At 40.7% G+C, this 17,648-nt stretch overlaps 2 protein-coding genes across 12 annotated transcripts in view; both read left to right on the top strand.

Annotated features, from left to right (window-relative positions):
* Positions 1 to 4,982, top strand: part of CHD6 (chromodomain helicase DNA binding protein 6) — a 107,658-nt gene extending 102,676 nt beyond the window's left edge. For all 7 annotated transcript variants that reach the window (XM_079978693.1, XM_079978697.1, XM_079978696.1 and 4 more), the window contains one exon: positions 755 to 4,982. In XM_079978693.1, coding sequence (XP_079834819.1) covers positions 755 to 1,657 — 903 coding nt within the window. In that variant the 3' untranslated portion in view covers positions 1,658 to 4,982. The remainder of the gene's footprint in view (positions 1 to 754) is intronic.
* A 2,717-nt stretch (positions 4,983 to 7,699) lies between these two features.
* The window catches only part of RBL1 (RB transcriptional corepressor like 1), a 25,086-nt gene continuing 15,137 nt past the window's right edge, over positions 7,700 to 17,648 (top strand). For 3 of the 5 annotated variants that reach the window (XM_079978987.1, XM_079978986.1, XM_079978985.1), the window contains exons 1-9: positions 7,701 to 7,902; positions 9,755 to 9,888; positions 10,474 to 10,674; positions 11,147 to 11,211; positions 11,295 to 11,423; positions 11,521 to 11,681; positions 11,999 to 12,048; positions 14,104 to 14,290; positions 15,793 to 15,959. In XM_079978987.1, coding sequence (XP_079835113.1) covers positions 7,753 to 7,902; positions 9,755 to 9,888; positions 10,474 to 10,674; positions 11,147 to 11,211; positions 11,295 to 11,423; positions 11,521 to 11,681; positions 11,999 to 12,048; positions 14,104 to 14,290; positions 15,793 to 15,959 — 1,244 coding nt within the window. In that variant the 5' untranslated portion in view covers positions 7,701 to 7,752. Of the gene's footprint in view, positions 7,903 to 9,753; positions 9,889 to 10,473; positions 10,675 to 11,146; positions 11,212 to 11,294; positions 11,424 to 11,520; positions 11,682 to 11,998; positions 12,049 to 14,103; positions 14,291 to 15,792; positions 15,960 to 17,648 lie in introns of those variants that run through there. The other 2 variants (XM_079978988.1, XM_079978989.1) reach the window with 2 other exon arrangements.

The raw sequence follows: 17,648 nt of genomic DNA, 5'->3' as shown, positions 1-17,648 counted from the left end.
GATAGTTAAGTGTGAGAGCATGCTGTATACATAAACCTAGGCTTACCTGCAGGTGCAGAGCTGGCTTTTGAATTAAATATGCGAAGAAAGTATCTTTCAAAATGTATCCTGATCCCTTGTTCTTCACTGATCTCTCTGAATTTCAGGGAAGATAACAAATCACATAATTCATGCATTTCACACTTCCCAAATCATTCAGATTTGCATCCTTTGTGTGCTCACAATTTGGTTAGGCTTCCAGTTTGAGCAATGGCCAAAAGTACTTTCCTGCTAACTTCATCTGAGGATGGCTGGAACTGTTTCTTTGAGAAGGCCCTTCTAAAAGTACTGAAACACTTTTTTAAAAAAATAAAAAAGAGCAAGCAACTATTAGCTAGCAATAATTAATTAATTATAATTACAGCCCAGTCTTATGCATGTTTACTTAGATATCTTGTGTTCAGTCAGGCTTACACCTTAGAAAATGTCCATATTATCACAGCCTTAAGACTGATCCCATACCCTCTTGCCAGGGAGTAAGCCCTATTGAACTTAATAGGACTTATCTTTGGGGTAGACATGTATAGGATTGTAGGGTGGGGGTTGCTGATTATTTTACCAGCAAAGCACAGAGACTTTGTTTTTGCACAAATGACAGTTTTGTTTGTCACACAGAGAAGCACTTGGGGATTTGTATTCCACTAGAGAACACAGCTGAAGGCACATGTGATTGTGTTAACATTTGGAATTCTATTTCTTTTCTTTTCCAACTCAGGGTTTTTTACCTGAAAGCAAGTTTAATCGTATTCTGACTGAGCCTGTACTCCGAGATGCTGGGCCTCGGCGGAGAGGAAGGAGGCCAAGGAGTGAACTTTTTAAAGCTCCTGGCATAGTAGCAGATGCTTCTTCTGGAATGGGACCATTATTCATGAACGGACTTATTGCTGGAATGGATTTAGTAGGACTTCAGAACATGAGAAACATGCAAGGCATTCCTTTAACTGGGCTGGTTGGGTTTCCTGCTGGATTTGCAGCAATACCTGCTGGTGAGGATGTCAAAAGTGCTCTGAGTATCTTGCCGATGATGCTACCAGGCATGGCTGCTGTACCACAAATGTTTGGTGTTGGAGGACTTCTTAATCCATCAATGACAACTACTTGTACTTCAGCTGCTCCAACTTCATTAGCAAGCACAACTAAAAGTGGTACGTCACACACAGAAAATGATGCTGAAGACAAACAAAGTGGCCAAGGTGCAAAAACAGAAACTCTGTCCGAAGACAAGTCTGGTCCTAGCTCATTTTCTGATCAGTCAGAACCTGCAATAACTACCAGTAGTCCTGTAGCTTTTAACCCGTTTCTTATTCCAGGAATGTCATCTGGACTGATCTATCCCTCAATGTTTCTTTCTCCTGGTATTGGTATGGCATTGCCAGGCCTTCAACAAACCAGACACTCAGAGGCAACAAACCTAGAAAGTCAGAAACGGAAGAGGAAGAAAACTAAAGGGGAACTTTCAACTGCAGAACCAGATACTCTCTCACTGTCCGACAAGGAACATGCAAACAGTCAAAACTGTACAGAACAAACACCATCTGTGTCAGAAGAGAATGAACAGGATGTACCAGCGGAGGAGGAGGAAGAAGAGGAATTCAAAGATATTAAAGATATGAATTAGAACTTTTGTTCGGTTCTGAAAAAATAATATTGTGGCTTGTAAGTTTCTCATCCCATAAATATTTGTTACAGCCCTCTGTTCCCACTTCACCTTCATAAAAAACCTGTGTTTCTATAAGTAATATTATCTACCTGATTCCTGGTAAGATAACTATGGTGACATGTTAATAGTTGCAGGGTCTTGCCATAGAGATAAGCAGTGTTCTATAATTGGTACGGGAGGCAGAAATTTCTTGTTCAGTTGTCCAGCTGTTCATCCCTCCTTTCTCCAAAACAGTAGTAAATAAGTACTTGGTGATTGCCAAAACTGCTTGCTTGTTTGAGAGGGGAAATAATTTCAGTAAGACAATGCTTCTCTAATGATGGAAACACGAACACAGGAAAAGGTAGATGTTTTTACAAAGACACTGAATTTTAAAAAATCTTGTATTTTGGGGTAAAAAGCACAGTTATAGTAAGTGCTAATGTGTATTTTTTGATTTAAAGTATTTCCCTATTTTATCATGGTTACTAGATTAGTAGTATAGACAGAAGTATATAACTAATGATTGAAAATGCATATATTCATTTCTTTCTTTTTTTTTTAAAAAAAAGGCATTAATGGTAGATAATTTCCTCCTGTTCACACTACAAAGTTTTGGAAACAAACTGCTGTAAGTGAAAAGATTACCTGAACTTTTATATTTCTAAAACCAAATCTTGCTTTATGTTTAAGGTGGATTTCAGTTGTCCTTTCTTTGATTTTAGGCCATTTCCAGTTCCTGCTAAGAAAGTGACGCACATCTTGCATATTATTTTTTTTAATGCAGAGGCAGGAGCTTAATAACTTCCAGTTATTTTTTTTATTTTTCTATTAGCCGTTTCTCACAAAGGCCCTTAACAATAATTCCCCCTCCCCCAATGAAGAATAAACTACTGGTTTTAATCTTCTTATGAGGGAACAGGATTGGCTTTTATCAATTCTACTACCCTAAGAAATTTTATTTTTTGAAATCAGAATTTTTAAAGCTGTGAGATGGGCTTTTGTTAAGGACTGTTGACAGTTTCAAAGCTTGAGTTTGTCCTCTGTTTCTAGTATTAGACTGTGAAGAAAACGTTTTTGCTCCCCCTTTCCATTCCTCTTGATCCCATTCACTGTTCAGTGGTATTTCCCAATGTCTCTGCACATACATTTTGTGTAAGTGTTTCAGATGAAACCCTTTAAAAACATAAGTAGGCTTCCAAAGCTCAGTGTGTTGAAACGCCCTCCACAGGTAATCTTTACATAGCCCTCTTTATTCCCACTCCTATGTCACTTTTCTTTCACTTGGGCTTGTTCTAATTTATAGCTCATGGTTCAAGACTTGAAAAAATACACACTTTGTGGTGCGATGTTTAAATGGCAGACCATTAGAGGGGCTTCGGAGTGTATGCTCATATTCAGATTCACATTTGGTTTGTCACAATTTACTGTATTTTTTACTTATTTTTTTCTGTTACAGTTTTGCTAATTTATCAGATGGTCCAAATGTTTTGACATAACTATTTCAGTTTGCATTATTTATTTATGATGCTTTTTTCATTGTCTTTTATACATTTGGGATTATAAAGTATGTACATGTTACAATTAGCATCTCAAAGAAGTCTGTTACCCATGAACTAAAATTAAGTCTGTATGTTGCAGTGAATTTATTCTGAGTTTTCTGGGTTGGAATCAATTTCAACAATTTATGATTATGCTATTGCAAGAGATTGAATAATGACATAGGCCCTATTTAAATAGCACCCTGTAGCACAGATACTGTATCACTCTTGACAGATTTCTTAGAAATGCTGCTATCTGTTTAACTAACATTTTGTTCAGTTTTGCCTCCAGTGGAAGCAGAGAGGTTTTTTCAGCTGTTAAATCCAAAATCAATATAATTTATTTATGTAAAAAAAAAACACACTTGATATATTTTTGAACCTTTTAAGTACTAACTTTTTATTTAGTAGAAAACATGTACTTGCCCTAAATCCTTAAAATACAAATGCTATAAAACTTCATATATCTTGAAAGCCTTACTGTGAATGGATGCAGGTCTCTCTCTCTGGAGTCTATTTGTAATATATAAAAAGATTATTTGCCAGAGCTACACTCATAAGGAACAGGGTTGAGACTAAACTTTTATTTAGTTTGTCAGCATGTGCTATATACCTTGTTCTTTCTTATTTAATGTGTGTGTGTCTGAGTGTGTAGGTTTCTCTTTGACTTTTAATGTGTGACTCTTTTGCAGTGATGGAGCTACTCTGGCTTATTTACAATGAAAGACATCAATGGCTACTTATTTTCCCCCATAATCATCTTGGAGAACAAATGCAGATTTCCCACTTATTTCGTGAACACTCACATAAACATAGATGCTTCATCTAATGTGCTATTAAAATAAACTGTCTGTGCTTGTAAAAAATGATAAATAGATTTAAAAGTCAGATTTTAAATTTTTTAATTTAGTGCCTATATCATGCATTTTTAAAAATATTGGCAGAGCCTTGCGAAAGTTGTATATACTTTTTTCTAGGAAATCTATTTCTGATTGTTTTGCTTGACTTGGAACTAAACATGACTTGCCTTTTTCTCAGCATGAGCACTGTTTTGGCCTGTAGCTTATCTTTCTTTCATATTACTTCCCAGACGACCCAAGAAGCCCCACTGTATAAACTATGCATTACTTTTATGACTGGGTAGATTTGATTTAATTGCACAATACAGTACTTACATACTTTTCAGCAATCTAAACCATAATAATATTTTAAGCCATCCTTCTATCTGACAGTGCTTTCAAATATTCTTTAACATTAACATTCCATATTGTTTTGGCACCCAGCTGGATGGAGGTTTCCAAGCTACACAACTAGAGCTATTTCCAGCTCAAGGACCAGAAGACACTAAGAGAGTTTCATCGTTTAAAATCTAGTGATTCATGTACATCCCATAGTGAATTTGCACAGCACATCTAATTAGCAAAAATAAAGTATGTAGTGGTGGTTTCACCTGTTTAGATCCTGAGAATTTCAATTCAAAAACTGCCATGGTGAAGGGTGTCAGTAACTGTTTCCAATGTAAGGCTTCTAAAACTCTGTTAAGACACTATCATGCTCTTAGGAATATTTTATAGTGATGTCTTTATTTCTTAAATCTGCCAGTATTCCTTAAACAATGTAATTTCAGAGTGAAACGAACTGTAGGAGGTTTGAATTATTGCATCATGCAACAGAATGGCCAAGATATAAGGACCTCAAATGCTGAGCCTTTGCATATAGGACAGCCACAATATAAAAACAATTAAATGTTTTGTTATGCAGTGTTCTACTTGAGCAGAAATCTCATTTTCATCCCATAAATGTTTATATGTTGTAAAACATCTTTTGTTATCCAAAATCTCTTATAATAATATAATTCACCAACCAGCCTCAATGTTGTATGGGTATGGATTGTGTCTGATAGATTACCCTTCTGTTTAGGAGGCCGGAGAATGCTGTTCTTTGTGCAGGAGGCAGGCCTGAAGTGGCTTTCACTAGCATGGGACAGACTGTCTTACCAAACTACAGTAGCTGAAAACCATTATTTTATGCCTTGAACTAGATTCAGTATCAACTAAGAAACCACCTGATTACTGAAATTTATTTGAATGGAGAACTATAAAGGAGGTCTGACTACATTCTGAACATCTTTTCCTGCCATCACAGCAGATTGATAATTTATCAGAGATATGTGAACATTTACTTCCCATCTCAGTTCAACAATTACAATTACCTCCTTTTTCAAATGTGTAAAAGCACTGCTATTCCTGATAATAAGTTTTTAAATCCTGAAACCACCCTACTTGTCCCCTTCCCCCAATACAGCCCTAATTCATAGCACCCAAGCTATAGAATTGTCCGGTCAACTGATGAGCCAAATGTCCTGTCTCTCAAGTATATTTAAAGGAGATAACAGAAGAAAAAATAGTTGCCTTCCAAAGTGCAGAAAGAAAGTATGTTGAGGAGCCCCCAGGCCAAGCAGCTAATGACACATTTCCGAAGACTGATAACTGGGTTCTAAGTGTGCTGTCTAAATGGGTTGTTTTTAAAGCTGTTGATTAAAGTATTTTTGGTCATCTTTTTAGAAAAATTGATTAAGTGGTAAAATTAAATCTACGTGTAATCAAGTGTACATTTTTGAAATATTGAAGAAAATGTGGGACAACCTATGGTCAAAGAAACAAAAGCTACCAATTGTTGGAAAGAGGCTGTTAATTTTTTGTTGTTGTTCCTTTTCGTATTATTTAATTTTTCATATTTCCTCACCAAAATGAGAATACTTCAGCAATGTGTACCTTTAATTGTCAGAGCCTACTGGATTAAAATGTGTCTTCATTAGTTAGAATTAACCCACAACAACTGAGCAATTTACTCATTTGTTGATTAATTAATCAATTTAAGGTGATACATGTTTGCAGCGCTAGTTATTTTATCTACCTGACTAGGGTAACATTACAACCTTTTGCCCCCAAAACCTAAAATGCTGGAGTACTCTGAGTGGCTTCAATTGGCATAGTCAATAGAACTTGCTTGGTTCCAGATCATGCAGTAACTAACATGGCTCACAAATCTCTTGCACACTATTTTCCAAGAAAGTTAAAAGTTCTTCTGGGTAGTTTGAGGGAGTGATGTTGAACACTAATCGTACATGCAGTCCGACTACTTTTGTGACACTGGCTCCATAGCACTGCTCCAGTCTGAGAAGTATCTTGGACTGAGATAGTGGTGGTCTCCTGACTGTCTGAGCCAATGGCTTACTTTTCAGTGTAAAGGTAAAGGTACCCCTGACCATTAGGTCCAGTTGTGAACGACTCTGGGGTTGCAGCGCTCATCTCGCTCTATAGGTCGAGGGAGCTGGCATTTGTCCGCAGACAGCTTCCAGGTCATGTGGCCAGCATGACTAAGCTGCTTCTGTCGAAACCAGAGCAGCGCACGGAAACGCTGTTTACCTTCCTGCTGGAGCGGTACCTATTTATCTGCTTGCACTTGAAATGCTTTCAAACTGCTAGGTGGGCAGGAGCTGGAACTGAACAACGGGAGCTCACCCTGTCGCGGGGATTCGAACTGCCGACCTTCGGCAAGTCCTAGGCTCTGTGGTTTTCAGTGTAGGTTCACCCTAATCTAGATAACGGGGGGGGGGGGGGAATTCAAGCATAAATTGAAAGCAACAACCTGGGTGTGGGTGTGTGCATTATTTCTTACCCCAGGCTTGTAAATTAAAATGCTTGATTTGTTTAATCGGCCAGAGTTTTTCCTCTCTCATTTGTAAACAGTCTTTGACAACAAGGACCAAACATATAAAGCATTTTTTATAGCCATGATAGCGCCATTTAAAAAGAAAGAAAAGTCCAGAAAGTTAGGGCAGAGTTATTAAAAAAAACTTAGAGGGGTGGGATGACCTAGGTAATAAATAGCAGCCCTTCCTCGTCTCCGTTTATTACTGTTTATGACGTGAAAGGTGTGGCTCGAGCTCGTCCAGAACTGACCACCCCCCCCCCGAACCTGGAAGCTTAAGATTTTATCAGGAAGCCGTTCCAGATATATAAGAATTTCCTGTTGCTATGAGGAAATAACTGCGGTTTTTGTTTGTTTATTTTGAACCTGAGCTGGAAAAGTGACAACAACTTCTACTGAGGAAGTGTTTCTTTACCCTGCTGTCCCTTGGACAGATACCCCGGAGAACCGATAGGGAGGCTAGCAAAACGTGGAGCTGAGCAGCTCAGCCTCGCTTGACCGTGTCCTTTCCCTCCTCTTGACTCCCTTTTTTTGGGGGGGACCATTTATTAGTACTATTTGGGACATCGGAGTGCATTTTATCCCCCCCCCCCATCCCCGCCCCCGCGCACGACCTTCGAAAATGTTTGCGAATCTACCGATGGCGAAAACGCCGCTAGATATTTAAAGAGGCTTCACCGGGCGGGGGAGGAGCCCGAGTCGAGCGTCGCTCGCTGAGTGGCTGAGGCCGTTTTGGCGCGCTCGGCGCAAAGGATTGTGGGCGATCGGGAGGCCTGTTTTTACGCTGCGGGTCTCGCGGGACGGGGTGGAAGCATCATCATGCCGGGGGAAGACGACGACCCGGCCGACAGCCAGTGCCCTATCCGGGCCGCCATAGGCCACCTCTGCCAGGAGCTCAACTTGGACGCCAGCAGCGCCGCCGAGGCCCTTCGGGATTTCACGGCCCTGCGAGGCACCTACAGCCTGGAGGTGGGAACCAGCCTGTCGTGCGGAGGGAGGGAGGGTGGGTCGGTCGGTGAATAGACGTCTCCCCGCGGCCTGCCCTCCAGTGGCCTCAGCGCGCCGGGCTGCGTGAGGGTTTTAATTCGCCTCAAGGGACGAGGCGGCTGAGTCCCACCTGGGCTGCGGGCCACTATGAAGGGCTTTTGGGGAGCTTTCAGTAGCTTCAGGCCGGGCTCCGGACTTCGTGGGTTCCCTGGCAGGCTGCCCTCCCACCGACCCCCGCTGTTGCTTGCTCTCTCCCGCCCCACCGGCGCCGACCCCTCTCTTGCATCTGCCGGCTTCACTCCTCCATTCACTCCTGACCGAGCTGTTTGCTTACTCTGGGTAAGGGAGGAGCAGCCGCCAGCCTCCTCCTCCACGCGAACTTGCCTGACAGCAGGCGACGGCCTTTTAAACGGGGGCCTCCCACAAGAGCCAGGAATTAAGTCGAGGTCTTCAGTAAACAAGTACCAGTCAGGAACCAAAGTTTCAAAACTTTTCTTTCTCCACTGCTTACATCCATTTGTGTTGTCCCCGTCACCAAAATGGATTCATTACTATGCAGCTCAGCTTTCACTTAAAAGTGCATTATTAAGGGTTCTTAAGCTGTATTTAAATAATCATAGCCTTCTAAGGAGCTTTGTAGGTTCTGATGAGTTGTGCCCTGGGCACTTATGCCTCCCATACCTTGTGGGCAAGAACTTGGGATGTTTCCTTTTAAGATGGACTACGGACATGGAGAACGCCACCTGCTCCTGGCCCCGAGTTGCTACCAGGCAACCAGTTTGTTTAGCATTCGTGCTGATTGCTTTGCACAAAGTTTGCAGAGAGGGGATGGGATGTTGACTGTTTACTGAGCATTCATGCTTATTTATTTGCTGAGAGATTTCTCAAAAATTTCCCGTCTCCCAAGTTGATTCCAGTACTTAACCACTCAGTCAAAATGTGCATTAGGCACAGGATTGAAAGCTTTGGAGTTCAGTGTTGAGCTCAGATATTTAATATTGTACATGTAAGAGATTAAAGACTGAGTCAGGTTTCTAGGATTTTGGTAGTTTTTTGCAAGTTGAAAGCAAAGTGTTGTCTCTTTGCTGATAGACATTTGACAATGGCAGAAGATAGATAACCTGGCTGGCCTGAAAACTTTGTTAGATAAAAAGTTATGCCATATTTCTTCTCCTTCAGTGACACATTTCCATGTTTTCATTTCTAATGCTAAAAATTGAAGCAGGAGCTGAAAATAACTTCTCAGCACGTGTTCTATGACAGATAATGCTGTTGCTTAGTAACTTTGCAGATATTTGACTTGCATCCAAGACAGTGACTTTAAAACTTGGTGTCTTTTTCAGGGAACATTTCATCTGCTCTGTGTTTAGCAGAGAATTCTGCATGTGTTCAGAATCTAGTTAGAAAACTTTTATAATTGTCCAGTCATGTGGGATGTTGGTGAATTTCAGTGGACCTCAGAACACAACATACCTCAAGAAAAGATTGGTGGCAGTGGACAAGCTGTCTTTCATAAAAGCTTTTCATAGAATTTTCTCTGTGAGCAATCCCAGAGTACCCTCGAACACAGTTTGAAAATGATTGAATATGGGATTGTCAGTTTGCTTGAGAGTTAACGCAAATTCAGAATAGCTATCCAACTCATAGTGCTTGTTTTGATTAGAATTTGACATTATTTATTCTATTATATCTTCTAATAAGTACATCAAGCAGAGTTGGTACCAAGTTATTCTTTAAGAGAAGTTTAGTAGTTAGTTTAGTTTAAAAGAATCAAAAACCAGAGTATAAACTGAGGATTGTTCCCTTAAAGGCCATTGTTTATTTATCTTTGCAGGGGGAAACAGTACATTGGTTGGCCTGTGCGCTCTATGTTGCTTGCCGTAAGAGTATTATCCCCACTGTAGGAAGTGGCCTGAGGGAAGGAAACTGTGTCTCACTCACCAGGATACTACGCTCAGCAAAACTAAGGTATTACTTTTTTGAAAATAAATGGGTGAGTGCCCATACCGCTTTTAGCTTTTTTCAGTCTGAAGACATTAAGTAATTTGGTGTGCTTATGATTTTATGCTCCATAAGTTCATAATTTACTATTTTTTAAAAAATGGGTCTGTGCATATAGCGGTAACCTTAGACATGAAATACTTAAACTGGAAATTTATTTTCAAATTGCACAGTTGGCTACTTTGAGGTTTCAGAAGATTTTTGCAGATTGAGTGTAGTGAGGCAAACTCCTTTAGTGTTAGAAACTACCGGTAAATAGCATAGCATATGTCAAAGGATAATTCTAACACTAGTTCAAACATATATGCATACTTGTTGATTGCAGTACTAATGTAGTTTCTTCATATACCTTCACGACATCTCAGACCTGGACTTTGCAATTAAGTCAGTTCATGCATTCAACTGTGAGCCATGTAAACATTTTGTAATCAAGTGATTTTCTTGCTTGTGTAAATGGGTCTTCTTCAACAACACAAGAACTGTAAAGTACATAGCTTGTATACTGATATGAACTATAGTAAAGACTACAATCCAGTGTCATTCTTTTTTAAGTTTAATTCAGTTTTTTAGTAAAATGAAAAAGTGGATGGACATGTCAAATATGCCTCAGGAGTTTCGGGAGCGAGTGGAAAGACTGGAGAGAAACTTTGAAGTGTCAGCAGTGATTTTCAAGAAGTTTAAGCCAATATTCCTGGTCATATTTAAAAATCCTGATGAGGAACAACCAAAGCTACAAAGAAGCAGGAAGCACAGGTACTACTGAAATGCTGGGGTATTTTGGATTATATATTGTGTAAAATAATAATAATGAAGCTAATTGTAATCCAGCTGTTGCCAGTTTGGTACCCTCTAGATGTTTTGGACTATAACTTCCATCATCTGCAGCCAGTACCAGGTTGGTGAAGGCTGATGTAATGTTATACAATTCCTGTGGTGCCCAACTTGAGATAGGTACAAGAAGCATTCTGCAAAATAGTGTAGTTTGGACTACAAAAGAACTAGGTATTCATTGGGATGGTGATAGTGGTGGAAGGATTCTTGAACAAGACAAATGGAAGTATGGCTAATGGAGGAATCCATTGTACTACTCAAGTTTAAAATTGCGAATGCAGTTTATGATAGTTGCTAATTAGATTTAAGTTAATGCTCTAGCTGCATATCTTCAAAGAACAGTTTTTGGAAGAACAGTTTTCTAGAACTTAACCTTGACTTTTTATTTCTGTAGACGGGTGCCCTGCAATGTTAAAGACCTATTCAACTTTTGTTGGACGTTATTTGTTTACACAAAAGGTAAGTCATGATTTAACTTTATTCCATATATTCAATTGAAGGGTTATATGATCTTAATTGTGTTTATGTGGTTTGTTCCAAAGGGAATTTTAATATGATTGGAGGTGATTTAGTGAACTCATACCATTTGCTTCTGTGCTGTTTGGATCTGGTTTTTGCAAATGCACTTGTGTGTCCACATAAGAGAGATCTATTGAATTCATCTTTTAAAGGTATGATGATTGCCCCCCATGCATTTATTTATTTTTACAAGTCTTGAAATTAGTTTCTAATTCATCACAGACACTTACTTTTTTCCTTTTGGTTAAGGTTTGCCAGAAGACTTCCATACAGCTGATGTCAGGACTTCTGAAGGGCCTCCATGCATTATTGCCACACTATGTGAATTACATGATGGTCTTTTGGTAGAAGCCAAGACCATAAAGGAACACTACTTTAAACCATATATCTCGAAGCTCTGTGATAGAGAGGTATACGCTCAAAAGTCATTGTTAATTATTGAGTAGGTTATAAAGGATGAATGATTGGCAAAAGTGTTCTATTGGTAATTTTTTGTTTATTTTTAATCAAAACTTCAAGCCTGCTTTAAACACATATTTATCTTTGTCTGATATAAATAGGGGAGAACATTTCTGGGTGGTCTTTCTTTGGTTCCGACTAAATAATGTTTAAGTGTCAGAGCTGCTTGAACTGATGTTACACAGCTGTGCTGTCAGAGACTGGCTTGCTTGTTCTTGTTTTATTTATTATTTGAACTGCTTTTCTGCTTTTTTGTTTTTTCATTTAGATTTTAAAAGGAGATTGTCTTTTGGATTGTAGTAACTTTGCAGACAACAAGTAAGTTCCGCATTCAAAAATTACCTGAATGCTTTTATTTCAGTATGTGAATCTGGTGATAGAACATTTTGGAAATGGCTCTTCTGCCATCTGATGGTATTACTAATGATGAATTGAAAGCTATGGCAGTAAATGCACACTGGATTTTAAAATACTGCGCATTTCTATTCTGGAGTATTTCTACACAATATCCTGAAGGACGTTATCTTGTTTTCCTGCACAATCCAGGCATGCGGATTTAGGAAGCTGCTTCATGTTGCAGTCTCCAGCTCTAGTAAATTAACTTGGTTTTGGGGCAAATTCTTTGGTTTACTTTGAACAAGCAGAACACTAATGCACTTCTCAGTCCCTTCTCCTTCACTTTCCCTACTTGCAGCTGGGAGAAACAAATCATGGGACTTGGACTAGTGTTTCATGAGAACCAGCTTTTGTATGTTTCTCTCCAAACAAACCATTAGTGGAAGCCAGGAACAAACGCTAAGCCAAATATGGTTTGTTTCTCCTAGCTTCAGGCAGGCTGGAGCAAAGTGGGAGAAACTGAGAAACTATGCTTGTTAACAGTAAACCGAGGGTTTGCCCCAGAATACAGCTAATTTTCCAGAGTCATGGTAAGCCATGGTTTGTTGCTTACTATGACATGCAAGCATAAGAAGCCGCCATTGGTATTTTCAGCCTAGTGTTGTCTACACTGACTAGCAGCAGTTCTCCAGGGTTTCAGATAGGAATCTGTTCCAGCCCTACCTGGAGATGCCAGGGATTAAACTTAGGACCTTCTGCCTGCAAAGCAGGTGCTAGATCAATGAGCTGTGGCCCCTCCCTTGACTGTTGAGTCAGGAGGTGAACTTCATTAGTGGATTTCTTGTTTAAAGCAAAAACTTGTTTTATAGGCTCTGCTATTTAAAATTCTATAGGGAAGTGATAAACAATTTGCAATGTCCAAGCACATTTCTTTGTGTCCTGTTGGTGCTACCAGATTTGAATCAAGTAGAAAGAATTTGATCGTATAGTGTGGCAGTGCCTAAACAGGCACCTTCACTATACAGTTGTGCCTCGGCTCCCAAACGCCTTGGGAATCTAATGTTCTGGCTCCCAAACAATTGAAAACTGGAAGTGAGTGTTCCAGTTTTTGGATGTTCTTTCGGAAGCCGAACATCCAGTGGAGCTTCCATGCCTTTCGATTGGCTGCAGGAGCTTGCAGCAAATCAGAAGCCACGCTTTGGTTTTCAAATGTTTCAGAAGTCGAACGGACTTCCGGAACGGATTCTGTTCGACTTCCGAGGTACGACTGTACTCTTTTCAGCACCTGCTAAAAACATTCTTGTTTAGAGAAGCGGGTGGTGCTGTGGGTTAAACCACAGAGCCTAGGGCTTGCTGAACAGAAGGTCGGCGGTTCGCATCCCCATGATGGGGTGAGCTCCCGTTGCTCAGTCCCTGCTCCTGCCAACCTAGCAGTTCGAAAGCACCTCAAAATGCAAGTAGATAATAGGTACCGCTCCTGCGGGAAGGTCAACGGCGTTTCCGTGCGCTGCTCTGGCTCGCCAGAAGCGGCTTAGTCATGTTGGCCACATGACCTGGAAGCTGTACGCCGGCTCTCTTGGCCAATAAAGCGAGATGAGCGCCGCAACCCCAGAGTCGTCCGCAACTGGACCTAATGGTCAGGGGTCCCTTTACCTTTACCCAGATGCTTAAAATGTTTAGTACTTTAATTTTTGTATGCTTTAAAGTACTGCTGTATTTTTTTTCTTGATTTACTGTTTTTACTTTTGGTAAACCGCTTTAAGTTTTGGTAGTTATTTTTTTTTAAATCAAGTGGTATATAAATTTTATGAAAATAATGGTGTAAAACATTTTAAAAGGCTTTTCCAGACCCCCTAATTGCTAGTGCTTCCTTTTTCCATTCTATCCCAACAGTTGGCTTTTAAAAAAAAATCAACTTGTAGAAACTAGAAAACCATAGGTAGAAGAGCATGTGTGTATAGCAATGGGTAAAACATAAAATCTTACCAGTTTGATTTCTTTTAACATTAATTCATAATAGTGTATATTGTCTTCTAGCAAAGCGTTGAATAAAGAATATGAAGAATATGTTCTGACAGAAGGAGACTTTGATGAGAGAGTTTTCTTGGGAGAAGATGCAGAAGAAGAAATTGGAACTCCTCGGAAGTTTTCTACTGATGTGCCATCTGGCAAGGTGATGACAAGAGCTCATGTAGAGTGTTACCTTCAACAGCATTTTGAGAAGGTAATGTTAGTTGTCTTACAGAAGTGTGCTTGCTTTTGTAGTCTCCAGCAAGAAAAGTGGATGAGGTATTTTAAGTCAACATGTCTTGAACTCTGTACATAAAAAGCAATAGTAAGTTATTTACGTACATTTTTTATGCCTTTTCAGGGGACACTGCCCTCACAATACAGTTTACAAGATTATAATTAAACACATAAAATAATTACAATTTCAAAATTTTAACCATAGATTAGAAAAATTGGAACCACCTGAAAAAAATAACTCCCCAGCACAACTCAATCTAAAGCAAACTGGAAGAAAAATATATTCATAGTTGTTGCTATTTCTTTAATGAGCAGTGATGAGGACATTCATATGTCCCTAGAGAGAGAGAGAGAGCATTCCAAACATGTGGTGCCACCACTGAGGGAGCACTTTTCTTAGTATCCATGTGCCTAACAGCACTCATCTACAGGCCAAAAAGCAGGACCTCTGTAACTTATCTTAATGCTTAGGCAGGCTCATATGTATGAAAGAATTATACAGCGTACCTGATCCAAACTCTGTTCTTGAAAACACATTTTAAAAGGTGATTTGTCCACATTGAGAAATAAATACCCACACTTTCCAGAAGGACAGGGGAATTAATTGGTTTTCCTGACTACGTTGCTTGCAGAAAGTAAACAGGTGTTACAAAATAGGGAGAAATGGTTTCATCTTTACAAACTTTTAAAAAATTAAGACGCGATTAATGCAATATCTGTAGGGATGCAGGTGGCGCTGTGGGTTAAAGCCTCAGCGCCTAGGGCTTGCCGATCGAAAGGTCGGCGGTTCGAATCCCTGCGGCGGGGTGCGCTCCCGCTGCTCGGTCCCAGCGCCTGCCAACCTAGCAGTTCGAAAGCACCTCCGGGTGCAAGTAGATAAATAGGGACCGCTTACCAGCGGGAAGGTAAACGCCGTTTCCGTGTGCGGCTCTGGCTCGCCAGAGCAGCGATGTCACGCTGGCCACGTGACCCGGAAGTGTCTCCGGACAGCGCTGGCCCCTGGCCTCTTAAGTGAGATGGGCGCACAACCCCAGAGTCTGTCAAGACTGGCCCGTACGGGCAGGGGTACCTTTACCTTTACCTTTAATGCAATATCTAAATAACTTTTTGGCAGATTGGGGGAGAACACCAATACAGTGGCCTTGTTCATACAGTACAGTAAGCCAAACAAGAGTGTACCACTGGTGGGGGACTGAATCTGACCAGTGGACCTGATCCTCTGTTGCACTACTCTAAGCAAGCCATTTTGATAGGAGAGTGGGGCCAGCCCACCTGTCAGTGGATACAACCCATAGTCTAAAAAAGAAGTAGCGGTGTAACATACAGTTCAATTCTGAACGGTCAGTAGTTTCTGGGATCGTTATTTTGGGTATGTTTTTGTTGTGTCATGTTCTGCAGCTGTGATCTAAAGTTTGGTGTTATTTGTGAAGTTAACCATGGGCCACAACAATTGAAAGATGTTTCTCTTTGACTTGGTAGAAAAGATCCTTCACACCCTCAACTCCATTGACTGGCAGGAGATACCTTAGAGAGAAGGAACAAGTAATTACTCCTGTTGCTTCCGCAACACAGAGTGTAAGCCGGTTACAAAGCATTGTAGCAGGGCTAAAAAATGCACCTAGTGAACAGCTTATAGCTATTTTTGAGTAAGTGGATACTCCTTTTCTTTCTCTCAGATCTGTAGGTCTTCCCCCATTCTGGTTTTTGTCAAATGATCTAATCATAATCTGAGGGCTGGATCCAAAGAAACATATTGTCATTCCTGGATTACAACTCCAGTATTACATGGAAAATACATAATGACTTGTAGTTAGTAATTCATTAAGTTGCTTCTTTCTGTTTGGTTCCCTGAAGTTGTGTGAACTGATTTGAAATACAATAAGTGTATAGGTACCGCTCCGGCGGGAAGGTAAACAGCGTTTCCGTGTGCTGCTCTGGTTCGCCAGAAGTGGCTTAGTCATGCTGGCCACATAACCCGGAAGCTTTCTGCGGACAAATGCTGGCTCCCTCAGCCTATAGAGCAAGATAAGTGCCGCAACCCCAGAGTCGTCCGCGACTGGACCTAATGGTCAGGGGTACCTTTACCTTTACTATAAATAATGCAGTTAAAAATTAAAACTGATCATACTCTCACCTTATCCAACAATCTTCCAGCTAGTCATGGCAGCAGTAGATGTTTGTTCTATAGGAACTGGACTTTATGGCTTCCCAGCCTTGGGTATTCAGGGGTGGGGGTTAGTTAGGCTCAGTTCTCTTACAGCAAGAAGAAGTTAGATGGAAATGGAGTTCCAGAACTACAGAGCTCTGTTTTGGGAAGTGGTTTACTAAATTTAGGGCATTCTTTTTCCACTTATTTTGTGCTAAGATTATTATAAGGCAATGATCATTTGGGAAGTTAGTTATACAGTACTTCAAAATGTCCAGTCACTCCTTGTTTAGAATAAACAATTGTTAAGTTGTTGTGGGGAATGGCTGAAGTAAGGCAATGTTGCACATCCAAATGGGGAATGGAATAAATAATTTAAAGCTAAATAAACAACATCAAATCTATAAGTCTAATCCTTGACTTTATGTAGACTAAGCCTTTCATAACAGTTTGGTTCACACATAACGCTAAAATATGATCTTTTTGAACGCATGAGCCCAGGAGATTAACCATAGTTTGTTTTCTGACAGCAAACCACAGGAAAGTCATACCTTGTAGTTTGGCTTACAAGCCATTGCTTGTTTTAAGTCTGGTTTGATGTTCTGTGTGAACCCAATAGCTTTGTTTAACCATGGTTTATTTGGGCATCCCACCCCTGACATTCATCAGGTTACAAGAGCAGCTGGAAAACTAATCTGGGGAACAAACCTATCTTTGAAGAAACAAGTCATGCCTTTTTTGCATGTCTGTTAGACAACTCATGCTTTGTTGAGCAAACCATTGTTAAAATGTAACACTATGTGCAAATGCGGGACGCAGGTGGCGCTGTGGGTTAAAGCCTCAGCGCCTAGGACTTGCCGATCGAAAGGTCGGCGGTTCGAATCCCTGCGGCGGGGTGCGCTCCCGCTGCTCGGTCCCAGCGCCTGCCAACCTAGCAGTTCGAAAGCACCTCCAGGTGCAAGTAGATAAATAGGGACCGCTTACCAGCGGGAAGGTAAACGGCGTTTCCGTGTGCGGCTCTGGCTCTGGCTCTGGCCAGAGCAGCGATGTCACGCTGGCCACGTGACCCGGAAGTGTCTCCGGACAGCGCTGGCCCCCAGCCTCTTGAGTGAGATGGGCGCACAACCCCAGAGTCTGTCAAGACTGGCCCGTACGGGCAGGGGTACCTTTACCTTTACCTATGTGCAAA

Source organism: Podarcis cretensis (genome assembly GCF_951804945.1).
Source record: "Podarcis cretensis genome assembly, chromosome: 6".
NCBI classification, from domain to species: Eukaryota; Metazoa; Chordata; class Lepidosauria; order Squamata; family Lacertidae; genus Podarcis; species Podarcis cretensis.
This window is presented reverse-complemented; position numbering and strand designations above follow the sequence as displayed.